Below are 27,702 nucleotides of genomic sequence, written 5' to 3'. Positions count from 1 at the left end.
TTTTCATCTAGCACCCCCTTTTGCAAGTGTAGCAGCTTGTAAACGCTTTTTGTAGCCAGACAAGAGTCTTTCAATTCTTGTTTGAAGGATTTTCATCCATTCTTCCTAACGATGATGGTGAACAAACCATAACCCTAACAGGCTAATAAAGGTCTGAAATCTTGGTCAAAGTTATCTGAGCACTCAAATCTCCAAGGGTGCCCAAACTCTTGCAATGGACCATTATCCTTTTTGTGATTTTTAAAATGTAAAAAATTACAATTTATTTATTTCTTGCCTAAAATACAAAGGTAATGGGTAATTTTTAACTCTGGCCATTTTAGAGATCATTTAATCTTCATCTTCCTTAACTGTAGGTGATTTTTGGGGTGCCCAAACTTTTACATGCCAATGTATGTGGGTATCTCATGTCTGGCACCCCCCCACTAACATCAAGAACAGTGGTTCCATTGTAGCATCCTTTATCTACAGCATCCAAAGTGAAAATATAGGTGACCATTAATGACAAGTAGTGTATGGTATATCCAATACACCAGAAATGTCAAATATGAGAAGACCTCTTTACTGACGATATGTCTACCTATGTATTCATGACGAAAATGAACCATGAATGGAACAGAAGCAAAAGGTAACATTTGTAATTTTTTGTTTTTTAGTGCAGTGCCTGGAGATGACGACCAAGAGGAAGATCATTGGGCGGCTCGTCCCGTGCAGATGTTTTCGAGGAGAAGAGGAGATAGTGTCGGTTCTGGATTACTCCCACTGCAGCCTACAGCAGGTGCCAAAGGAGGTGTTCAGCTTTGAAAGAACTTTAGAAGAACTATATCTGGATGCCAATCAAATTGAAGAATTACCCAAGGTAATAATTCCGACCTTTCTTCTAGACAGACTTGTAGATCTATTATACGGTCAAGTTTTTGTCCTAGCAAAAATGTAATGAAAATGAGTATGCAAATTAGCTCTCCTACAAGGGAAAGAAAACCGTCTAACTGGCACCAAAAATAATTGACTTGAAATGGTGGAAACTGAAGTCTCACATGTAGGTTGTGTTATGTATGGACACTGTACTGTGTGGTCACTATTGTGTAGGTGCAATGTCTAGATAGGCACTGGAACACTGGAATTTTGACTAATTTTAAGGAAGCACTGATATCACTCGGACTAGGTTGTTGTAAGCTACTGTGATTGAAGCCTCTGAATGGTAATATTCCAACCACCAAGGAGGGAGCTGGTGTTGCATTTGACCTAGGTGTCAGGTAGGGAACCCCCAACCACTGTGTCTTGGCCAAGGTATTGAAACACAGGGCTAAGAAACGTGGTTTAGGAAAACCTAGATACCACCCGTGACCGTTTCTGGTCTGGATCTATACAATGACCCTACTTAAAATTTAATTTTTGTGGGTCTTCAACAAGGGATGGGGCTTAAAATGCATTAAATGGCTTAACATGGGTGTGGATATGACATTTTCCCTTAATTTAGGCTCAAATGTAGCTTAAAAAAAGTATTTCAATATGCACCAAATGTATCATTCAGCATAGACTACTGTAAAAAAAAATGGCACTTTTTAAAGTCCATTTCTTTTAATAGGTTTAAAATGGGCCCATTGTGCTCCTAACATTTTTTAAAAATACATAAACTTACCTACTGGACCCTCGATGTTCCTTAATACTGCTGTTACAGTTTCCTGGCTTTCTGTTTCCAGTAGGAGCATCAGGTGACCCCTGCTGCAAATCAGTGGTCAATAATAATAAATCATAATAATTTTTTATTTATATAGCAACAACATATTCCGCAGCACTTTACAATTAAGCGGGGACATGTGCAGATAATATAAAGTAACACATAATTCAACAGTTACTGGAGGAGTGAGGTCCCTGCTGCTCTCAAGTTACAATCTATAAGGAAATAGAGGGACACAATTGGTATAAAGTGCTTGTTATGTATGGTCCCGCCATCATTATAATAAAAGGTGCATTGCAAATAGGCTGCATGGTCCGGTCATCAGCCCGGATCAGACTATGTGCAGTCACCAAGTGCTATTGGGTGCATGGAGGGCGTGGAGACAGATGAATAGGAGGGAACAGATTGTGATTAATATTTAGAAGGAGGGAACACTGGAGAGTTAAGTTAGCGAGGTGAGGTGATAAGCCTGTCTAAAGGGATGTATAATTCATAGCATGTTTAAAAGTGTGGGGGCTAGGTATTAGTCGGATCCTCTGGGGGAGCACATTCCAGAAAACTGACACAGCACAAGAGAAGTCTTAGAGATGGAGGTGTGAAGTTTGGATTATGGAGAGTGTTAGTCGTAGATCAGTTGCAGAACAGGGGGCACGGGTAGGGTTATAGACAGAGATGATGGAAGAAATGCAGGGAGATGCAGAACTGTGGAGAGCCTTGTGTGTGAGAGAGATAAGTTTGTATTGTATTCTGTAGTGGATGGGCAACCAGTGTAATGACTGCCAGAGGGTGGAGGCATAGGTGTAACAGCTGGACAGAAAATCGACTCTGGCAGCCATATTCAGGACTAATTGAAGAGGAGAATGTTTGGTGAGAGGGAGACCGATCAGAAGAGAGTTCCAGTAGTCCAGACAAAAATGAATAAGAGCGACAGTAAGAGTTTTCGCAGGTGTTTATACTAAGTTTTGTGCAGGATTAGTAAATCTGCCCATTTAGCTACAACATCCACAGAACCTCTAAATTCCATCAACTCTATCATCAGATAGTTGGCAATAACTCTGGGTACGAGTCTAGAAAAGCAGCAGGTGGGTCACTTGACATAACTCACCTCCAGAGACTATTGGCTGACCTTGAAGACATGACTCCAATACAAAATCCCCCAAAGGTCCTTCAAGTATCACAAATCTTTAATAGTATTGGTTTTCCCCTAAAGGGGCCTTCTGGGTCCCCCAAGATCCAGGACCCAGGTGCATCTGTAGACCTACACCTACTAAAGTTATGCTCCTGCTAGAGACCTCTCAGAGTCTTCCCTAAAGTACAGTCCTCCAATAAAATGAAGTGATTGCTACATTGTTGCCTTCAGGTCATTAAACCTGTAAGCCGTAGTCTATGCTAAATTCAAGTCACAGTACAGAAGGATAAAATAAAATGTCCACAAGACACAACACCAACTTCCAAGGTGACTTGATCTCCGCTTAGCAAGATACATCTCACATTCTGCAGTCATTACTTGGCATGGGAAGGAGCCATCCCCAGGTCTTCATCTCTTCTAGCTGCCATCAGGGCTGGAGCCGGCTGTGGCCTACTAAACAAATTCTAATATCTAAACACTAATGCATGTGGAGGCTGCAGCAAGTTTTTGTAATTTATTTTACATCTCTGAATAAACATTACATGACACTGCATACAAATCAGAGTTTCCTCCACGACAGAAAACGCTTATCTTCCATCCTGATTGTTGGCCTTCTTGATGTTTTATGCATTTTAATGAGTTGGATTTTATGCTTTGTAGTTTTTTTTTCTGTCTGTCCACAAAATAATGCCGAGTTCAAACAGATCACAATGTAGCAGAAATTTCATTTATTTTCCCAATTTGATCATCTTCACATAGAAAGCGTGATTTTGTTACAATATTGAATGATTTGCGCCGTATTCATAACTCAGGTTCTCGACAAGACAACATTACCATATTGTGCAAGCAAGCCCGAGTATTTTTCTTGTTATGGGTCAGATTTTAAAGCAGATGTGTAAAAAAAAGTATACATTATAAAATGCATACATTTTTAAATGAATTTCTTAGACCTGATGAGGATGATGTACTTACTGCTAAAATCCATTTCAGAGTGACTGTATAATCTCCATTCACTGTATAATCCTGACTCACAGCTGTTCATTCTCCACCCACCCAGTTTGCCAGCTGTTCAGTCTCCGCCCACCCAGCCTGCCAGCTGTTCAGTCTCTGCTCTCCCAGCATGCCAGCTGTTCAGTCTCTGCCAACCCAGCCTGCTAGCTGTTCAGTCTCCACCCACCCAGCCTGCCAGCTGTTCAGTCTCCATCCACCCAGCCTGCCAGCTGTTCAGTCTCCGCCCACCCAGCCTGCCAGCTGTTCAGTGTCCACCCACCGCGCCTGCCAGCTGTACAGTGTCCACCCACCCAGCCTGCCAGCTGTTCAGTCTCCGCCCACCCAACCTGCCAGCTTTTCAGTCTCCACCCACCCAGCCTGCCAGCTGTTCAGTCTCCACCCACCCAGCCTGCCAGCTGTTCAGTGTCCACCCACCCAGCCTGCCAGCTGTTCAGTGTCCACCCACCCAACCTGCCAGCTGTTCAGTCTCCGCCCACCCAGCCTGCCAGCTTTTCAGTCTCCACCCACCCAGCCTGCCAGCTGTTCAGTCTCCGCCCACCCAGCCTGCCAGCTGTTCAGTCTCCGCCCACCCAGCCTGCCAGCTGTTCAGTCTCTGCCCACCCAGCCTGCCAGCTGCTTATTCTCCGCCCACCCAGCCTGACAGTTGTTCAGTTTCCGCCCACCTAACATGACTAAATCAGCCTATCAGCTGCAGCTTATAATGACCAGTGTCAGATTTCAGGAAGCAGCAGGGAGGAGGGACATTGAGGACTTTTCGGTCTGGCTAGCTGGGTTTAGATTTGCAGCAGTAGGATGGACATTGAGGCGCTTTGAATTAATCTAGGTGTATGGAAACTGCATCAAGGAAGAGGTTGAGAAGCTGTCAGTCAGAGTGGGTCAGGGTAGATTCAACAGCAGCAAGGAGGAGGGACACTGATATTAAACTTTTAGGCTACATTCCTGGAGCGCCCCCCACGTGTAAGGACAATGGGATACTCGGTACCGGGTCTATCTCTCTCGGTTCTGGGGATGTCACGGTGGCCCGACCCGGTCCGTGGCCCTTCTGAGGGGCGTCCACTTAAAGGAGTAGTTGTTTGTACGGTGTTTCGTTACGCCACCTGTGGTATTCGGTCAGGGTGACCGACGCTGCTAGGGGTCCGCTGGGGTGATGGAATGGCAGCTAGATGGTATACCTTCCCACAGGTGAAGTATGTCCCCATGGCTTCCCAGATGAGTAGGTGGTGATGGTGAACGTTGTAAGGCGCAATGAATAACGAGGACACAAAGGTTGTAGTCTCTTTACCTTTTACTGAAGACTTCAGAGTCCACAGTCCAGAGTACCGTTCACAGGGCAGGCAGAGTCCGGCCGGTCCAAAGGCACATCCAGAATTCCCTTATCCAGGTGGAAATCAGTAGCCTTCCTACTAGCGCCTGTGTGTTGTAGTACCTCCCTGCTGAGCACCACGGGATAGTCCTCACAACTTTCGTGGATGTTTCAGATGTTCTCTCTCTCTCTGTCCCCCAGATGATATGGATAGGACAACCAGTATGACGGGGTAGGCCTGGAGCTATTTTATAGGGACCCTAGAGACGCCCCTCTCCCACAATTTGCCTCCATGTCTTCATAGGTATTAAGGTCGGGCAGCCAACTTGGAATCAACTGTCCTGCCGGTCTCTGAAGTAATGCGTAGAGCCTATTACTCCCTCGGTGTTCTGGCCACCGGCTACGCGCCTCAGAAGGAGGCTGCCGATCTTGGGGCAGAACTCCTCCCGGTATTATCTCCTTGTGCTGTGACTTTGTTTCTCACTCTCCACAATATACTTCTCTTCGTGTCTTTTCTTAGGATGCTGCCGCAATGAAGTGCAGGCGCAGCTCCGTAACGTTCTATCGTGCTTGGTCTCTGCCAGGATCCCACCCCTGACAGGGACCCTCTGTCTGCAGCTCAGATGTTCCTCCTTCTCCCCCTGTCTGCCTGACAGGTCCTCTCTGGGTCTCACCCAGGCAGCTTCTGACTGACTTCCTATCCAACCCACCAGTTTTACCCGTGTGTGAGGAGTGGCCTAGTAGATAGAACCTTTGCTCCCCCTGGTGGACTGGAGTGTGAAGTGTAGTGTGTGACTGTGATACCTGGTCAGGTGTACTCCTTTAGTACCATCAGACGCAACATCACTCCCCCTGGTGGAAGAGCGACATTACTGCAACGACCAGGACTCTGGGGCGCTGCACTCCCCCCCCCATTAAATCCAGTACTCTCGGACTGGGAAAAGAAGAACAACAATACATGTTAGCAAAAGACATACAAAATTTTTGGAATGCTGTAAACAAGTAAATATAACAATGCTTCCCTTTATGGGAGGTGAGAACACTTGAACGTTGCAAACAAAAGCATATTTACATTGTGGAAAAGCAAATTGAAAACAATTATTATCTATCTATAGAACCAATTACCCATACAGGTATTCTATCTACTAAATACTAAGTGCAAGGACCCTCTGCGGGTGTATTATAAAACGTCTTTCACTTTCACGTATGCAGGACTATCTGTCTACCCCTACGGGCCTACTGCATTTCTCTTCTCAAGAGCTCAGCTTTACTTAAAGGACATCACTATCATTGTATTCTCAACATTATCACTATCTAACCTTTTAGCTACATACTATCACTATGTAAAACATTATCACTATCTATCTATTCAAGGCAACATTATCATGTTTTAACTAAGGGTACCGTTACACTAAACGATTTACCAACGATCACGACCAGCGATACGACCTGGCCGTGATCGTTGGTAAGCCGTTGTGTGGTCGCTGGGGAGCTGTCACACAGACAGCTCTCCAGCGACCAACGATGCCGAAGTCCCCGGGTAACCAGGGTAAACATCGGGTTACTAAGCGCAGGGCCGCGCTTAGTAACCCGATGTTTACCCTGGTTACCATCGTAAATGTAAAAAAAGACAAACAGTACATACTCACGTTCCGGTGTCCGTCAGGTCCCACGCCGTCTGCTTCCCGCACTGACTGTGAGTGCCGGCCGTAAAGTAAAAGCAGAGCACAGCGGTGACGTCACCGCTGTGCCCTGCTTTCCGGCCGGCACTCACAATCAGTGCGGGAAGCAGACGGCGAGGGACCTGACGGACACCGGAATGTGAGTATGTACTGTTTGGTTTTTTTTACATTTACGATGGTAACCAGGGTAAACATCGGGTTACTAAGCGCGTCCCTGGGCTTAGTAACCCGATGTTTACCCTGGTTACAAGCGAACGCATCGCTGGATCGGTGTCACACACACCGATCCAGCGATGACAGCGGGAGATCCAGCGACGAAATAAAGTTCCAAACGATCTGCTACGACGTACGATTCTCAGCGGGGTCCCTGATCGCTGCTGCGTGTCAGACACAGCGATATCGTATGGATATCGCTGGAACGTCACGGATCGTACCGTCGTAGCGACCAAAGTGCCACTGTGAGACGGTACCCTAAGTGCAACAAGTAAACATTCCCTTTAAGAGGAAATCTCAAGTCTCTACTGAGTTAGTGCAAACAATCAACAAGTCAGTTATTAACTTTAAAGCAAGAACTTTCACGCTGTAATCAGGAACAGTCTGTTCAAAAAGCTCTTCTTTGTAAAACCAGTAGAGAGCACCTTTAAGAAGGTGCAAACTATGTACAAGCAGTTTGTGAATCATTCACCGTCCATGATTCGGCAGTCTTTTTGAAAAAAAGTAGAAAAACTTTGTATAACTTGAAACAATAGGGATCCCGGGTAAACTAAGGGATCCCTTTAAGAGTTAACCCTAGATGGGTTTAAGCAGCAAATGGAGAATGAACAGTTAACTATTTACATTCTTTTCAGTGTTTCGAGGCTTAGTGTAGTTCTGGAGGTAGCACTGGTGGAGGTAGCCCGGTTGGATACTGGCGGCTACTAGGTGCTACATAGGGTGCTCCCTCACTCCAGACGGGGGTCTGAGTACCCACAGTGTTCCGTTCAGGGGTAACCTGGGCACCGGTTACCATTGGAGTTGGCTCTGTGGCCACGACAGTTTCAGTATTTGTGACAGTGCACACAGTTGTCTTAGTAAAGGTACAAGTAGGCGTAATAGTCGTAGTGGTAGCAGTGTTGGGACCCGCTAGTTCAGAGACTAGGGGGTTAATGTCGTTAGTCTTAGTTGTGGCAGCAGGTAGCGCTGCTACGGGACCTATCAGCAGTCCTTCGGTCACCGTGGCAGGGACAGCGTTCTTACCTGCCGCAGCAGTGTCCTCGATGTTGGCTGGCTCTGTTGGCGGCGGCGTCCGCGACGGTGTTGGCAGCAGCTCCTGTAGCGATGTAGGGAGCGGTGGTGGTGTTGAGGAATCCTCTGCAGGTGTCGTCCGGTATGCGGCCCTGGTGGTTACCCGCATCTGCAGGAGCAGGTCAATCAACTCCTCCATTCCGGCCTGCAGGAAATCAGCATCAGCAGTGGAGGCCTGGTTACGGTGCCCCTCCGGGTAGCTGGGGGAGTCCTCTGCTCCGACCCCACGCTCTGGTCCTGGGCAGCTCGCCATGGCGTCCTCCACGTGGTTTTCTTCTTCCTGGTCTTTTTCCCGCTCTCTCCTTCGTGGGCGATTTCGTTTTCTTTGTCTCCGCCCCCATTGAGGATCAGGAGGCGGATCTCGGCTGCTGACAGACACGTCCTCAAGGTACAGAAATATTTAGACTGGGTGGCCATTATTTTTCACGCTTCTCAGTTCGTTCACGCCCACAGCTCCACGCCCTTCTTCTTCTCCTGCGCTCCTCGTGGCGCGGTAATGGCGGCAATTTTGGTGGGGAATTTTGGCAGCAAATGGCAATACACAGTCTTTGCAATAAATCACAGTTTCAATACAGTTCTGACACAGTTCTTAGGCACACATGACCCGATTTTTCAGGCTTAAGTATATCCTGTTCGTGACGCCAAAAAGATGGAGCGCCCCCATGTGTAAGGACAATGGGATACTCGGTACCGGGTCTATCTCTCTCGGGTCTGGGGATGTCACGGTGGCCCGACCCGGTCCGTGGCCCTTCTGAGGGGCGTCCACTTAAAAGAGTAGTTGTTTGTACGGTGTTTCGTGACGCCACCTGTGGTATTCGGCCAGGGTGACTGACGCTGCTAGGGGTCCGCTGGAGTAATGGAATGGCAGCTAGATGATATACCTTCCCACAGGTGAAGTATGTCCCCAGGGCTTCCCTGATGTGTAGGTGGTGATGGTGGACGTTGTAAGGCGCAATGAATAACGAGGACACAAAAGTTGCAGTCTCTTTACCTTTTACTGAAGACTTCAGGGTCCACAGTCCAGAGTACCGTTCACAGGGTAGGCAGAGTCCGGCCGGTTCGAAGGCACATCCAGAGTTCCCTTATCCAGGTGGAAATCAGTAGCCTTCCTACTAGCGCCTGTGTGTTGTAGTACCTCCCTGCTGAGCACCACGGGATAGTCCTCACAACTTTCGTGGATGTTTCTGATGTTCTCTCTCTCTCTGTCCCCCAGATGATATGGATCGGACAACCCGTATGACGGGGTAGGCCTGGAGCTATATTATAGGGACCCTAGAGACGCCCCTCTCCCACAATTTGCTTCCGTTGTCTTCATTAGGTATTAAGGTCGGGCAGCCAACTTGGAATCAACTGTCCTGCCGGTCTCTGAAGTAATGCGTAGAGCTGATTACTCCCTCGGTGTTCCGGCCACCGGCTACGCGCCTCAGAAGGAGGCTGCCGATCTTGGGACAGAACTCCTCCCGGTGTTATCTCCTTGTGCTGTGACTTCGTTTCTCACTTCTCCACAATATACTTCGCTTCGTGTCCTTTCTTAGGATGCTGCCGCAATGAGGTGCAGGCGCAGCTCCGTAACGTCCTATCTCGTGCTTGGTCTCTGCCAGGATCCCACCCCTGACAGGGACCTCTGTCTGCAGCTCAGATGTTCCTCCTTCTCCCCCTGTCTGCCTGACAGGTCCTCTCTGGGTCTCACCCAGGCAGCTTCTGACTGACTTCCTATCCAACCCACCAGTTTTACCCGTGTGTGAGGAGTGACCTAGTAGATAGAACCTTTGCTCCCCCTGGTGGACTGGAGTGTGAAGTGTAGTGTGTGACTGTGATACCTGGTCAGGTGAATTCCTTTAGTACCATCAGATGTAACATCACTCCCCCTGGTGGAAGAGCGACATTACTGCAACGACCAGGACTCTGGGGCGCTGCATTCCCACAATAAGTTTTTGGTGCATTTTTTATACTGCACATTTTTGCTGCATCTTACAGTTCCAGCGAAGGGGAAGGGATTTATAACATCTCCTGCCCTTTGGGCTTTTTTTTACTCAGCGTAAACTGACCTGTAGAGCGTGTTTCAAATCCGCAACATGTCAATTTCTATTGCAGATACGCTGAGTTTTCTGTGCAGATTTTTCCCATAGGCTAGCATTAGATGCAGAAAATCTGCAGATTAAAAATGCACATACCGCACACGCATTTTTAGTGTGTTTCTTATGCGGAAATACATTAAAAACGCATGTAATCTGCAATTAAGTATAACAGTAAAGTTTTGTCAAAGCCAAATAACGGAAAGTATCAAAAACAAAACAGCTTTATTTAAATTATAACATTTAAATACAAATTGAAACTTAAGTATTTATTAAAAATATTATTATATTTTATTATAAATACATTTATTATAAATAAATAATAAAAATAAATAATAAAATATATTTTATAAATTTATGTTTATAAATTATACAAATATATAATTATATAATAATAAATTATATCACTTATAAATTGTATAAATACATATTTATAAATACAATTTATTTTTAACTTTATTTATATTTAAATATTTAAGTAAAAATGATAGTAAAGCTCAGTCCACAAAGACACAAAAACCGCAATGTCAAAAAAGCAATAAAAATGCATGTTAAAAGCGCACAAAAAAGCAATGAAAAAACGCAAGTAACTTAATAGGTGCAGAAATGGTGCAACGTCAAAAAGTCACCAAAAGCTTGTGGGAACGTAGCCTTAAAGGAAATTTGTCACCAGGTTTGTGCCACCTAATCTAAGAGCAGAATAATGTAGGGACAGAGACTCTGATTCCAAGGATGTGTCACTTACTTGGCTGCTTGCCTTAGATTTGGTAAAAGCCATTGTTTTATCAGCAGGAGATTATCACTAGATAAGTAGTAAACCTGTTGCCATGTAGTCGAGTTCTGCATAACCCCGCCCCACCACTGACTAGCAGCTTTCTGCCTATGCACAGCGTACATAGAAGTCTGTCAATCAGTTGTGTGGGTGGGATACACAGAGTTTTCAGAGAATTAATAGATCTGCTGCAGATAAAACTGTTTGTTTTTTTTCAAAACTGCTGCAAGCAACCCAGTACGTGATCATCGCTGGAATCAGGGTCTCTGTCCCTACAACATGCTGCTATCCAATTGGATAAAAAAAGCTGGGTGACAGAATCCCTTAAGGCCACGTTCACACATTTAGTATTTGGTCAGTATTTACATCAGTATTTGTAAGACAAAACCAAGAGTGGAACGATCGGAGTAAAATTATCATAGAAACACGTCACCACTTCTGTATTTTTCACCCACTCCTGGTTTTTGCTTTCAATTTTACAAATACTGATGGAACATACTGACCAAATACTGAACATGTGAAGTGTTATACAAGCCTTCTGACATAGATTATGAAAAGTAAGTATACCAGTCCCATGGGGTACGAGAGATCTATCTGAAATATATGCAGTTTGTATTGTGAAATCTGGTAATAGACCTGCTTTAAGCTTATTTTAACACCCTGCAAGGATTTAGTTTTGTATTCAGCCATATGAACAATGAGATATTCAAGTAATGTGGATACACTGATATATTTGGACTAGGGTCTGTCACAGGGAAGCGAGAATACAATGGATGTGCGGTTCTGGGCTTAAAAATCCTTCTTTTTCTCTCTGCTCCATTGTGATTAGTGACTCCAGCTTAGCTGCATTGTCTGCTGGAGTCTGAAGTAGTCCGAAATCCTATCATTACTAGGAGTGAATTGTCACATGGCAGATTTATTACAGACATTTTTGCAACTGTCCGGTTTATCTAAATCTGTGTTCTAGCTCACCCCCAGCTACACAGGACATGAGCGCATGCTGATTTCCATCGCAGGAAATAAATAATTCTAACAAACAAGTGTTCTTCTATCAAGAGAATGAGGATTACCAGATCCTCCGTCATAAGACAACTCTAGTACTCCAAGTGTTCCGGTATGAGAGGAGTTGGGCGAGATAGTTGTCAGCCGAACGATCACTCGTCCGATAACTGCACTATATAGGCCCCCAATTCATCATTGCCTTTGCACTATTTTTGTTTAGTTTTGTGCCTCTTTTTTTGTTCGCATCCAATTCATTGGACGCACAGAGCATCGCGAAACGAAGGTCGCCTACGTGCATCAGCTTCCTAGCGGACACAGTTTTTATTTTAAATAAGCTACGATACACTTATGGTGAGTGCCAATTTTTCTTTGTTCCTTAGAATTTTACCCAATTCATTAATCTATTAATCTATTTATCTAATCTATTAATCTAGCCTTTTCTGACATCTATGTTATATGTGCTTTCCTGTATTTTTTCTTCTTTGTGGACAAGATTTAACCATTCCACATGTTTTTGGCCAAAAATCGCTAAATTTGGTATAATTTCACTTCGCTCCCTCCATCATTCTCATCTAGACTGCTGCAACTTTACTAATCTCTCTAATCTATTCTGAATGCAGCAGTTAGGGTCATATTTCTGACCTGCTGCTACACCGATGCCTCCACCCTGTGCCAGCCATTGCACTGATTGCCCATCCACTACAGAGAACAATATTAAATTATCCCTCGCACCGACCAAACTCTCTACAGTTCTGCACCACCCTACATCTTCTCCTCATCTCTGTCCATCACCTTACCCATTAACTCCATTCTGCTACTAATCTCAGATTAACATCCTCTATAATCTGAACCTCCCATTCCCGTCTCCAGGACTTCTCTGATGCTACACCCTTTCTCTTGAATGCACTATCCCAGACAATCCTGGTTTATCCCCAGTATCCACATCTCTTTAGAAAGGCCTATCACATCACCGCACCAATGTAACGTCAGTCTGTAATCTGCTCCTTTCTATCATCTGTTCCCTCACCCTCCATGCACTGAGTAGCACTTAGTACTTGTACACACACAGATACTGGCTGGTGCCCGCTGCAGAGTGCAGAGCCCTCACTCGTCTTGTTTAAACTGTAGCATTATTGTTGCTCTCTAATGTCGGATATTATTATTAGCACGGTGGCTCAGTGGTTAGCACAGCAGCCTTGCAGCGCTGGGGTCCTGGGTTCTAATCCCACCTTGGACAACATCTGCAAAGAGTTTGTATGTTCTCTTCGTGTTTGCGTGGGTTTCCTCCAGTTTCCTCCCACATTCCAAAGACATACTGATAGGGAATTTAGATTGTGAGCCCCATCGGGGACAGTGATGATAATGTGTGCAAACTGTAAAGCGCTGCGTAATATGTTAGCGCTATATAAAGATTATTATTATTTTGTTCACATCACGTTTAGATGTAGATGTATCCCCGGATGTAAACATTAAATGGATGCTTCTGTAGGATGCTATACACCAGCATTCATCACTACAGGAATATGTTTAAAAAAAAAAAAAAAAAAGAGGCGCCTATATATTTTTGACTGTATATTGTTGTTCAGAATAGTAAAAATCGACTGCGCCATTCCAAAAAACAGTAACCAGTAAAAGAAATGTGATGTGAACATAGCCTCGCAGTGATTTCATGTCCGCTCCTGCCTATCCAATAAATAATGATCGATCCCGTTTACTGCCTAATAAACTGGCCAGATTACTTACAATAAGCCTTTCACGGCCTCTGAAAAATAATTTAGCTGAGAATTTGCTGGTAATTGTGATTACTTTCAATCTTCATTGATTCTTCACTACATTTAAAGAGCCACAAAACGTAACTCACGTCGCCTTCAATAGTCGGAGCTCATACTTCACTAAAGGGAAATTATCACCAAGTAGAATTCTCTTTTTACTTTTTTGTTTTGTGCATTGTTTTCACTTTTTGTGAATATCTCTATGAAAATCAGACCTAAAATATTCCATTTTCACACCGGCCACCAGAGCACACGCAGTACGTTGTTTCCCGCTTTTCAGCTTTGCTGTGTAGACTGAGTCATTTCATTATCACTGGCGGAGTCGTCTCATTATCATTAGACGGCGGTGATAGCACAATCATCTTATTAAAGTTAGATAGCGAAGTCAGCAATTAAGATTAGAGGGCAGAGGATTTGATGGCACCTCTATTATTCTTCATCTTTATACACAGAAATTAAGGTCCGTATACAGCTCACCCGGTCATCTAGAAGGGGTTTGGGCTCCATTTTTCCTATCATTTTCTGTCAACTGATTCCCATTCATTGCAGCTGCCGTACGCCGTACCTCTATACAGGAGCTACAAGAAGGAATCCGATATGGTCGCCTCGAGGAACGTTTGTAATAGTAAAATATAAACAGCATTTAAAGAAAAAAACAAAAACCTTCTGCTTATTTTCCATCGAAATGCACTTAATGCAACCAAACGTAAAGATTCCCTTTTAAGCTCCTTTATGTAAGTAATGTCTTGCCCCCACCCCAGCATCAGCATCGCTCCGTTCTGTACTGTCAAGCCTGTGCTTTGCTATATTTTAATTACGCGGTAGATGTGAGTTCATTTTCCAGGTCTGAGTATATATCGATCTGTGTATCATATCGTGCCATGACATTTTTTCAGTTTTTCTGGATAACAGCTGTGAAAATGAATATGACGTCTGTCCCGACTGCCTGATCTATTATGGCAGCAAGGATAATCTAAAATTTAATATAAAAGACTGAACTTTATCTCCTGATTGTTCCCTTTATGGAGCACCAATAAAATCCCTATTAATATCCTTGGTTATTTTAGATCAGAATATCTATGATCAGTGATCTGAATCACATAGTTGGACTGCTGGTTGAGTTGGGTCAGTTAGCTCTTATATTTAAAGGGGTTGTCCACAGCGGCTTTAACATTATTGGCGTGTAATTAGGATAGGTCATCGACGTCTGACTGGTGGAGACGCAACAGCCGGCACCCCTGCTGAACAACTATTCCTGGTCTTGTCCGGAACTGCCTAGTTACGGAGCTGCACATGATGGAAGAATAGCCGCAGCCGGGTAATGCACATCCACCCACTATTGATTTGAAAAGGAGGCAGATATGCAGTACCCGGCTGCAGCCACTATACAGTCGACGGCGCTGTGCACCTCCATAAATGACCACTTCCGGCTGCCACCAACATCGGGAAGAGCTGATTGGCAGGGGTGCCGGGTTTTGCACCCTCAGACATTGATGACCTATCTTAAGGTTAGGCCATCAATGTCAACGTTGTGGACAACCCCTTTAAATGGCAGTGTCAGTAGATCAACCATCTAAAGCTATCTATATGGGCATGCAGGTCATATAAAACTCATCAAAATGATACCTTGATATTTGCAATCTGATGTCTTATTTCTGAGAAATCTACTTTTATCCTTATATGTAAATGAGCTGTTAAGATCTATGGGCCGGACATAGATCGTCCTGAGAATCTGAGCCTATTATAAAAGGGGGCATTACCAGTGTGAGATCAGGAGAGTAGACTGTCAGTCAGTACATGTCTCACACTGGTAAAGCCCACTTTCATTATAAAAAAGTTCCGGAGGAAGATTCTGGGGGAGATCTATGTCTGGTCCATAGATCTTAACAGCTCATTTACATATTAAGAAAAAAGTGGATTACTTTGTAATAAACCACTGGATTATCGGAAAGACATTTTAAGAAGGTTGACCCTACTGACAGATTCCCTTAAACAGTTAAAGTAGTGGAGCAACCCTTTAAGATCAGAAGTAACGCAAAGTATTTGCATATTTATGCATAGATTCTAACTGAAGCCATAATGATATTTGAGAAGTTTTGATTGGTGAGGATCCACGTACTAAAACCCTCATTGATCTCTGATACAACGGGTTGGAATCGATGGGTGCTGTGCTTGTTTGGCATTGTTTTCTTTGCCCTTCTCGGAGAGATATGTATGCGGCATATTTGTAGAGACACGTATGGGTATATATAGAGATCCATATATATAGATCCATAAGAATTATGAGCCTATTCATTGCACAAATTGAAAGTTGAGTACAAGAGACCACAGCCTAAGAGGCCGATCACTCAGCGTGCTTGTGCCCCTTCATTGTACAGTAAGTGGGGATCTCGGCACATGGACCTTCTCTCATTGTTACATAGCAAACATTTTTTTTTTTAAATGATGGGGCTTCATGGTTGTGTTTTACAATGACACTGCAACTAATAAAACTAATGTGCAGATTGTTGGAGGCATTTCCTACACCTTTTAGTGAATTTGGCACATCCTGTAGCTGCCGAGGGCCATTACAAGAAATGTCTACTAGTCAGGGATTCCAGCACATTTCACACCGCCACTTTTGTCGAGTCATTTACTGTGAATTAGTGGCCACACTCCTCCACACCCCCCACCGGCCTGAGCTCTGCCTGCTTCTCAAACAGTTAGTAGAACTTGTCAGGATTCCAAAAGTTGCACAATTTTGGAGTAACTTCGAGTTGTCCAAAATATTTTCCGACATTTCAGTTTCACTCCAGAATTTTGGCAAAAACTGTTTAATAAATCTGTGCCTACGTTTCTCTAAACTTTAAGGTGGTGACGGATTCCCTGTAACACCACTGAAATGAACTGCTATGTTACCTGGCTGTACAGAGGAAGTTGCCTAAACACCTCCCCTTTTCTAACTTCACTTCCTGCACTGTAACTATTGGCTGACTCTCCACCTCACTTCCTGTTCTTCTTGCTCCCAGAATGCACTTGGCACATGATACTGGTGATACTGGGAGTCTCTGTTTCTTCTTTCTGGTCTTAATTCCATTATATAGAGCAGAGAATTGCTATAAGGATATTCTGCCAGTTATAGTTCTTCTACCTTTGGTTACTCACTGGCTTAATACATGAAATATAGATTTGTGACTTGTCCTTTGCTCCTTCCCATGCACTAACTTTTCATATGTTTCCTTGACAGCAATTGTTCAGTTGCCAGGCTCTCCGGAAGCTTAGCATGCCTGACAACGATCTCTCCAACCTGCCAGCAACCATTGCCAGCTTAGTGAATCTGAAAGAGTTGGATATCAGTAAAAACGGTACGTTCCTCCTTGTCATTTATGTGACGGTGTGTCAGTGTGTGTCGTGTCAATGTGTCATATCAGCTTACTAGCTTTTCACGATAACATTCATCTGTCATCTCCATATTCCGGGCGACGTGAAATCTTCTATAAGCGCACAACAAACGCCGACAATTTGTGAGAGATTGTACGACATTAGAAATACATTAGGGATTATTAGGAATTACGTCCAATGGCGTCCATAGGTTACAATGACGGCCTGTGCACATGTTACATAGTTGGCACAAAACCAGAACTGTTTCCTAATAACAGAAAAGTGGATGAGAATCCTGAAGTCTCGGGCACATGCTGCTTGCTTTTGACTATCGGATCAGATTTATAGTAAGTCTGCAGCATGTCAAGTCTTTCAGTGTTTTTGTTGCAGATTTCTTCCGTAATAATGAATAGGAGGAAAATCTGTGACAAACATGAAACTAAAAAACACATAAAAAAATGCAGCAAAAACATACCTATTTTACGCTACATTTTTCCTACTAAGAGATGCCAAAATGATGCAGCAGTTTCTGCACAAATTACTTAACGTGTGCACATACCCTTAAAGTCTAGGTGTCCTTCTGAAATGAGTACCGCGGGCAGCAGGAATTAGAGTCTGGCCACATTATTGCAGAAATGTATATGCTGAAACATTTCATAGAAAGCAAACACTGAAAGGCCAGGAACAATGCTTTCCAGATGACTATGAGCAGGAGCAGGGCCAGTCCTTGGACGTCTGACAGCCAGAGACCTTGGGCAGAAGACAGAAGTGGTTTATTACTACCTCTGTCTATTCTATCGTCAGCTATTTAGTGGTCAATGAACAGTACGACGAGAAAGGAAGCATGAGCACTGTCTGTTTCTATAAGACAAGGTGACCGCCTTGATCTTTGGGTGTCTCCTGGCATAGTGGCATCGATGACTCCTATATGATGCAGACTGGACTTGCAAGCGATGGGTGATACATCAGGGAGCTGTTTCCCCTGTAATTGAGGCTATAGATGCCCAAGTTACAGTGGAAAAAAAGAACAAAAATGTATATACAGTATGTTCCTCTGAGATCTTTTAGAATCTCTTTGCGTGTGTGTATATATATATATATATATATATATATATATATATATATATATATATATATATATATATATATATATATATATATATATATATATATATATATATATATATATATATATATATATATATACAACTCTGGCAAAAATTAAGAGACCAGCACATCAAATCCCTGTCATGGGCAGCCCAATCTCCAGACCTGAACCCCATTGAAAACCTCTGGAATGTAATCAAGAGGATGATGGGTAGTCATAAGCCATCAAACAAAGAAGAGCTGCTTAAAGTTTTGTGCGAGAATCAGTGTGAAAGGCTGGTGGAAAGCATGCCAAGACCCATGAAAGCTGTGATTAAAAATCATGGTTATTCCACAAACAATTGATTTCTGAACTCTTCCTGAGTTAAAACATTAGTATTGTTGTTTCTAAATGATTATGAACTTGTTTTATTTGCATTATTTGAGGTCTAAAAGCGCTGTTGTTTTTTTTTTTAATTTTCACCATTTTTCTTTGTCAGAAAAAAAATACAAAATGTATTGCTTGGAACTTCGGAGACATGTTGTCAGAAGTTTATAGACTAAAAGAACAATTTACATTTTACTCAAAAATATATACCTATAAAGAGAAAAATCTGACAAACTGAACATTTTGCAGCGGTCTCTCAGTTTTTGCCCGAGCTGTATGTATATATATATACAGAGAGAGAGAGAGTACATGGAGTACATATACAGTTTATAGTATATATTTGTGAACAAAACCTTTTATAGTTTTCCATTGCAAATATTTGTTTTATATGAAATGTAAACAGTAAGAAATATGTAAAATTAAAAAAGCTTTTTTTATGTAAATTGCACAGTAATTTAGATGCACCACAAAACAGTACTAAAAAATATGGTTTTTCCCACATAAAACCAAACCTCATGCAGCCAAATCACAAGAAAAATAAAAAATTATGGCTGCTATATATTGCAAGGAAAATACTGCCATATACAATCCACATAATATGGCCACATATTGCAAGGTTAATATTGTCATATAAAGTCCACATAATACTACTTTATAGTGTGGGAATAATAGTATCGTATACAGTCTTCATAATGCGGCCGTATAGTGCAAGGATCATACTTCATATATTGTCCAGATACTATGGCACATAGTGCAAGGTTAATACTGCCACATAACGTTCACATAATACTACCATGTATAGCCCTCATATTACCACTATAGAGGGCAATAAAACAATTTCATACATAATACTACCGTAACCGTACCTATAATATATTACCTACATAATATTGCAATTCAATGCAACCAGGAAACGAGGGCCTTGCACGATTGACTAATTTGCCGTCCTTTTCCTATTAATAGGCCTCTATGGTCCTTGTTCTGAATCATTAGATGATACAATGTATCACTTCAGCCCAGATACAAAGTAAATCTTTCTTGTATCCTGGGAGATAATGATTCACTGAGACAACACATGTAGCATACATTGCAGCCAGCAGTTCAGAGGAGGAAATATAATTGTTTAGTCCTAATAGCTGAGATAATTAATAGTCCCACTTTTAATTAGCTGCTGATCTAATCGTGGCCTTGATTGAACAACCAGCGTTCCGCGTACAAAGAGAAGATGTTGATTTTCGCACAGGATCCAGATAGCGGCACCAGAGCTGGAGCTCAGAGAGCGGCGGCGTCTCCTGCTCCTCTTCCGCTGTGTCATAATAATGGATTAATCTGTCCTTTTCTTCTTTACACACGGCCTTATTTTTACCCTGCTATGAGTCGGCACGCTCTAAATTTTAATGCGGATATTTTTAGACAACGATCAATCCTAACGAAATACATGAGAAGTCGGAAGGGATTATTCAGGCCACCGCCGTTCGTTGTAATTGCAGCCTACTAAGGAATTGCAAATGGAAATTATAAGAGCAAGCACTTAACGGAGACTGGTTATATCTGGCTTAAAGGGAAAGTTAGCCTAAAGATGGCCATAGACATAACCACGTGCCAAAGAAACATTCCGCTGAAGGTTGTTGGTAGATGAAAATAAACAGCCGTCAGACACTAATGGCTCCGCGTATCTCCAAGGGAAATCTACACATCATAAGACAGCTGCGGCATTATTGCCCTATTTTTTGTTCTTATCCGCCGTCCTCATGAGCATTTCTTCCCCTTTCTCTTCGGTTCTTCATTCTGTCCATTCCCATCATGCTTAGGTCTCTCCTCTCTAAATATCCTGGAAGTCCCTAACTGTTATATACCATAATGCAGGCTATGCACCATACAAATCTATTATTTAGTCGTTATCTTGTTGTGTCCATTCATATTTTATAAGCATGGAACTAAATCAACATTGTCCTTCTGCCCACCTGCTTTTCACCCAGATTTTTTCCAGATTTTTGCAGAATTAAGGATGTATGCATGAATATAGTAATATATTCTGGATTAAATCACTGTAATTAATATCTCTGACAACCCGAGTAAATCAGAGTGGTTATTGGTGAATTTCATTATTTTTCTGTCTCTTCCATTAACCCATTTGTGACAATATGACATAAATTTATGTAATGTGGGTGAAGAGGGTGTATGGTGCAAGTTCCAGAACTGATCTCGCACCATAACTGGCAAATTCTGTCTGGGTTGCATCAGACTGTAACAGCAGTGACCCGAGCGAGTTCCAGTCACTACTTATTAACTATTTAAATGCTACTGATGGCTTCATTTAAATGGCAGGATTCTCGGTAAGATCATAGGGTGCCAATGTGCTGCTTTAGCAGTCAGGGGCCTGCTGAATTCTCCCACGGCTGCCATGTCGATCCACTTGCAAAGTTGATCCCGTGGCTATGGCTGGGCTTCATCAAACCACAACTTAACTATATACACTAATATTGCAATATATATGCGGTTCCCATGCTGTCAGAGAGATGACAGCCTGAGAGCCAGCAGCTCTGACCTTCAGTGAAAAGGTTGCCGCCGGTCAGGCATCGCCTGATCACAGTACTACTTTCATCAGCATATGTCTGGTCTCCCTGATAGCAGCAAGAACAGGCGAGGCTAATGTGAGTATTCACCAGGTGGCGCCTGTCCATAGAAATAAAATTGTCAGTGGGATAATTACTGCAGTGCGTGTGTAGCTTACTGTATGTGTATTTATTGAATGAACAAATAAATAAATACATGAATAAAAGAAAAAATTGCCATAGGGTCCCCTCTATTCTTGATAACCAGCGCAGGTAAAGCTGACGGCTGTGTGCTGCAACCTTCAGCTGTCAGCTTTATCGTGGCTGGTTTACAAAAATAGTGGGGTCCCCATGCTGTTTTTTTTTTTTAAATTATTTAAATAATTGAAAAAACGATGTGGGATCTCCCTACATATTTGATAAACAGCCAAGTTAAAACTGGTATTCTCAGACTGGGAAGGGGCCATGGATATTTCCCCTTCCCAGCCTAAAGGTAGCAGCTCGCAGCCACCTAGAAAAGGCGCATCTATTAGGCTACTTTCACACTAGCGTTAACTGCAATACGTCGCAAATGCGTCGTTTTGCCGAAAATACGCATCCAGCAAAAGTTCTTGCTGGATACGTTTTTTCGTCATAGACTAACATTAGCGACGTGCGGCGCGCCCCCACACCGCCGCAGGGCCGAGGGGTACCCGGAGCCGGGCCTCCAGTTCTCAGTCTCGGGGTTGTCACGGTGGCTAGACCCGGTCCGTGGCCCTGTCCGTCAGTGGGGGACGTCCGGTGTAATAGGTGGTAGTAATGGTAGCGATGTAGCGGTGCGGTTGTGGGGTGTAAGTCGCAGTAAATAACGAGGACACCAGGTTGCAGTCTCTTTACCTCTTTACTGGAGATCTCTGAGTCCTCAGTCCAGAACACGGTTCACCAGGCTACGCAAGTCCGGCCGGTCCAATGGCACCTCCAGAGTTCTCCTCTCAGGTGGAAATCTGTGCCTTCCTTCTAGCGCTATGTGTTGTAGTCCTTCCCTGCTGTGCTCACGGAAAGTAACCCCACAACGGTTGTGTCTGTTTCTTAAGTTCCCTCACAACTCGATTTGATGTTCCTCTGTAATCCACCCCTTCCCTGTATTCAGGTTGGAATGGCACCCGTTTGTCAGGTAGGCCTGGAGTTCTTCCGGGACCCTAGAGTCGCCCCTCTCCCGCAATTGCCCCCCAAGACTTCATAGGTGATATGTGGTAGACAGCCCACCTGAGACCGACTGTCCTGCCGCTGTTTGGAGTATGGCTTGAAGCTGTATTCTAATCCACTCCCTCGGCGTTCCGGCCACCGGTATTGCGCCTCAGCAGGGTGCTGCCTCTTTCAACAAAACCCCTGCTGGTATTCTCCTTCTGCTTGATCTCGTTTCTCACTCAGCACAATCTATCTCGCTTCTAGTCCTTTCTTGAGTCCCGCCGCTTCCAGGAGCCTGCGCGGACCCGTTACGTTCTTTCAATGCCAAGCCTCTGCCAGGATCCCACCCCTGGCAGAGACCCTACAGTCTCTCCCTTCACAACACCCCCTGCCACAGGGTGTTGCTCCGTTCAATCCCGTCAGCGTTCTCTCTAACTTCCTGCCTGACCCCCAGTTTACCCACTATGGTGGGGAGTGGCCTAATGAATAGCACCCTTAGCTCCCCCCGGAGGCCCAGCTGTGAAACATATTAGTGTCTGTGATACCTGATTGGAGGAACTCCTTCGGTGCCATCGAACGTACCATGGCTCCCCTTAGCGGCGAAGCCACAGCACTGCAACGACCAGGACTCTGGGGCGCTGCAGACGCATTTGCGACGCATTGCAAAACGTCGCGTCCGTTTTGCGACGCTTGGGCGTGTGGTAGCGGACCATCGGGAGAAAAAAACGTTACATGTAACGTTTTTTGCTCCCGACGGTCCGCTTTTTCCGACCGCGCATGCGCGGCCGGAACTCCGCCCCCACCTCCCCGCACTTCCCCGCACCTCACAATGGGGCAGCGGATGCGTGGAAAAAATGCATCCGCTGCCCCCGTTGTGCGGCGGAGACCACGCTAGCGTCGGGAACCTCGGCCCGACGCACAGCGACGGGTTATTCCCGACGCTAGTGTGAAAGTAGCCTTAGATGCACAAATTCTGGCACTTTGCCCGGCTCTTCCCATTTGCCGTTGTGCAGTGGCAAGTGAGATTATAGTTTTGTGTTTAATTTCAGATGTTTTATGTCTGCTGACATCAAACTTAGAGGTCAGTAAAGGTACAGACCCAGAACTTTACCGTTTGGGTTCGTCCATCTCTATTAGGCTACGTTCACACTAGCGTTGTGCGCCGTTGCGTCGGCGACGCAACGCACAACGCACGCAAAAACGCGTCAAAACGCACGCAAAAACGCTGCGTTTTGCGACGCATGCGTCGGTTTTTGCCGAAAATCGGACGCAAGAAAAATGCAACTTGTTGCGTTTTCTTGGTCCGACGCTTGCGGCAAAAAAGACGCATGTGTCGCACAACGCAACAAAAAATACGCATGCGTCCCCCATGTTAAGTATAGGGGCGCATGACGCATGCGTCGCCGCTGCGTCGCCGACGCAAACCCGACGCACATTAGCTTAACGCTAATGTGAACGTAGCCTTAAAGATATTGACTTTTAGGTTCGCTGCTTCCAATAGGTGGCGCTAGAGTTCTAGTCCACTTCCTCTCTGAAGAGACAATTTGTATATATTATTTTCCAGTGGAGCTTACATGGCATATAAGTCTCCTCACTCTGACATACCAGGCCTGGCTTGTCACCCTACACAAGGAGAAACGTTACCCCTTAGATCCCAAATTTTTTTTTCTTTTAAACGTATTTGGTAAATTCTGAAACTCCGATTAGAATCCTCAGAAAGTCACTATATGGTGCCTTTTTCCCTTTAGACTAAGCACGTCTGTGCATTACATGAAAAGCGTATTGCTTTGAAAGGAAGCTGTGTTATGCTTCATTTTTCCTGTGGTGGCGCTGTAGTTAAATTAAGCCCTTGTTCTAAGGTTCTTTGACAGATTAGAGCTGTATAATGGGAGAATCAGCGGAGCGACAACATATGATCAGTTTATCATCAAATTGCTCATTATCGAAACAGAGATTGTCCAAAACCGTTGATGACTCCTCCAAATGAAGGGGCTGCAGATTGTTTTTAGATACCGGAAACCCTGGTCAGATTTTTTTTAAGGTGACATGACATTTTAAACAAGAAGGAAAAAGCATTTTTTTTTTAAGTCTTAATAAAATAAAAGGTTTGCCTGGTACCTATCTCAACAAGTACCTGCCAGGATGCGTGAACAATTGGCAGATGTTGTGCAACTAATATTCAGGAACGGAAAAAGTTTACTATTCGACGCCCCATTATTTTGACTACATTGTGTGGCCACCAATAATGCCGCCAAAGCGTCTCCAAAGGACTGCTCACATACTCCGCAAATCTGTCTAGATATTCAGTGATACAGAAGTAAAACATTTGGGGAGATTTTCACGCAAGATCCTGGCTCACCTGTCTGATTGTGAGCTGGTGATTGTAGCGATAATAGTTTTCCCTCTGCTTTTGTGGAACTAGATACATGTGGAAATAGATCACTAGACAGCCGGAGTCGCTGAACCTTGCACCTGCACCTTTTGGATATAAAGATGACGTATTTTAAATAATATTTTCATTCACTAACAGCCGAAGATTCTGAAAATGTAAATAACACGCAAAATATACTTAAAAAATAGTGATTTTTTTTTTTAAATCATCAAATATAGAATTGTCCTTTATTTCTGGTCTTCTTTCAACTGAGACAACGAGCAGAATACATTAGAGCTGAATGTAAGTAGTAAACAGGATGTGAGCGGAGGGACTAGCAAAACATTCATATCAACCAGTAATGTAATATTTTGCAACTGATATTCAAATAATGTTTTTTTCTGCTTCCAGGTATACAAGAATTCCCAGATAATATCAAATGCTGTAAATGTTTAACAATAGTAGAGGCCAGCGTGAATCCAATCTCAAAGTAAGACGCATCCCATCTCTCATATGAATTTCAGTGAACATATAATGTCACAGTACAGAGATGATAAACAGTGATGTCACAGTACAGAGATAATACACACTGTGATGTCACAATACAGAGATAATAAACACAGTGATGTCACAGTACAGAGATAATACACACAGTGATGTCACAGTACAGAGATAATACACACTGTGATGTCACAATACAGAGATGATAAACACAGTGATGTCACAGTACAGAGATAATACACACTGTGATGTCACAATACAGAGATAATAAACACAGTGATGTCACAGTACAGAGATAATACACACTGTGATGTCACAGTACAGAGATGATAAACACAGTGATGTCACAGTACAGAGACAATATACACAGTGATGTCACAGTATAGAGATAATACACACTGTGATGTCACAGTACAGAGATAATACACACAGTGATGTCACAGTACAGAGATAATACACACAGTGATGTCACAGTACAGAGATAATACACACAGTGATGTCACAGTACAGAGATAATGCATACAGTGATGTCACAGTACAGAGATAATACACACAGTGATGTCACAATACAAGATAATAAACACAGTGATGTCACAGTACAGAGATAATACACACTGTGATGTCACAGTACAGAGATAATACATACAGTGATGTCACAGTACAGAGATAATACACACAGTGATGTCACAGGACAGAGATAATAAACACAGTGATGTCACAGTACAGGGATAATACACACAGTGATGTCACAGTATAGAGATAATAAACACAGTGATGTCACAGTAACAGGGATAGTACACACAGTGATGTCACAGTATAGAGATAATACACGCAGTGATGTCACAGTACAGAGATAATACACACAGTGATGTCACAGTATAGAGATAATAAACACAGTGATGTCACAGTACAGAGATAATACACACAGTGATGTCACAGTACAGAGATGATAAACACAGTGATGTCACAGTACAGGGACAATATACACAGTGATGTCACAGTATAGAGATAATAAACACAGTGATGTCACAGTACAGAGATGATAAACACAGTGATGTCACAGTACAGAGATAATACACACAGTGATGTCACAGTATAGAGATAATAAACACAGTGATGTCACAGTACAGGGATAATACACACAGTGATGTCACAGTACAGAGATAATAAACACAGTGATGTCACAGTACAGGGACAATATACACAGTGATGTCACAGTATAGAGATAATAAACACAGTGATGTCACAGTACAGGGACAATATACACAGTGATGTCACAGTATAGGGATAATACACACAGTGATGTCACAGTATAGGGATAATACACACAGTGATGTCACAGTATAGAGATAATAAACACAGTGATGTCACAGTACAGAGATAATAAACACATTGTTGTCACAGTACAGGGACAATATACACAGTGTTGTCACAGTATACAGATAATTCACACAGTGATGTCATTGTGCAGGGATAATAAATACTATAATGTCACAGTACAAGATAATTCACACAGAAAGGTCTCAGTATATGAATAATAAAGACAATGATACCATATTACAGGATAATTCACACAGTGATGTCACAGTACAGGGATAATACAGTAATTTACATCATACCACAGGGATAACACAAACACTAATGTCACAGTACAGGGATAATACATACAGTGATGTAACAATACAGGGGTAATAGACACATTAATGTCACAGAGATAATGAACAGTGATGTCACAGTACAGAGATAATAAACACAGTAATGTTCAGTTAAGGGATATTTCACACAGTGATGTCACAGTACAGATATAATAAACACAGTGATGTCACAGTACAGAGATGATAAACACAGTGATGTCACAGTACAGGGATAATACACAGTGATGTCACAGTACAGATATAATAAACACAGTGATGTCACAGTACAGGGATAATAAACACAGTGAGGTCACAGTACAGGGATAATACACAGTGATGTCACAGTACAGGGATAATACACAGTGATGTCACAGTACAGGGATAATACACACAGTGATGTCACAGTACAGGGATAATACACAGTGATGTCACAGTACAGATATAATAAACACAGTGATGTCACAGTACAGGGATAATAAACACAGTGAGGTCACAGTACAGGGATAATAAACACAGTGAGGTCACAGTGCGAGTATAATAATTATAGGAGCAGTCAGTGTCTACCTGGGGTTGATTAGTGATAGTGACAATGTGACACTACTGATGATGAATACTTGTTATAACTAATTACTTTCATTTGCTTCCTCCTTTTCTAAGGTTGCCGGATGGCTTTACGCAGCTTCTTAATTTAACTCAGCTGTACCTTAATGATGCCTTTCTTGAGTATCTTCCAGCCAATTTTGGAAGGTGAGCTGACTCTGAAATGTTGATCTCTGTGATAGTGTGACAATCCCTTTTTTCTCTGTGATATTTAGTGTGAGCTATTTTCACACTGTCCATTAGGGTTCGCTCACATCTGCGTAAAAAAAGTAGCTGAGATTCACAGCCAAAGAAGTCGGAGAGCATCATGCGTTTTTTTTCTCACCTAG

The 27,702-nt window shown here is 43.2% G+C and overlaps 1 protein-coding gene and 1 long non-coding RNA gene across 18 annotated transcripts in view; one reads left to right on the top strand and one right to left on the bottom strand.

Moving 5' to 3' along the window:
• The window catches only part of LRRC7 (leucine rich repeat containing 7), a 358,992-nt gene that overhangs the window by 215,475 nt on the left and 115,815 nt on the right, over window positions 1-27,702 (top strand). For all 17 annotated transcript variants that reach the window (XM_077276763.1, XM_077276762.1, XM_077276750.1 and 14 more), the window contains 4 exons: window positions 657-859; window positions 16,938-17,055; window positions 25,050-25,128; window positions 27,431-27,520. In XM_077276763.1, coding sequence (XP_077132878.1) covers window positions 657-859; window positions 16,938-17,055; window positions 25,050-25,128; window positions 27,431-27,520 — 490 coding nt within the window. The remainder of the gene's footprint in view (window positions 1-656; window positions 860-16,937; window positions 17,056-25,049; window positions 25,129-27,430; window positions 27,521-27,702) is intronic.
• Window positions 794-4,117, bottom strand: LOC143787753 (uncharacterized). The gene is made up of 3 exons (XR_013218459.1): window positions 3,783-4,117; window positions 1,643-1,725; window positions 794-922 (listed from the first exon to the last, which is right to left on the bottom strand). It is a non-coding gene; the product is annotated as an uncharacterized LOC143787753 (long non-coding RNA).

Source organism: Ranitomeya variabilis, chromosome 8 (genome assembly GCF_051348905.1).
Source record: "Ranitomeya variabilis isolate aRanVar5 chromosome 8, aRanVar5.hap1, whole genome shotgun sequence".
Classification (NCBI taxonomy): Eukaryota; Metazoa; Chordata; class Amphibia; order Anura; family Dendrobatidae; genus Ranitomeya; species Ranitomeya variabilis.
The sequence above is the reverse complement of the archived record's forward strand: the minus strand, read 5'-3'. Positions and strand labels throughout refer to the sequence as shown.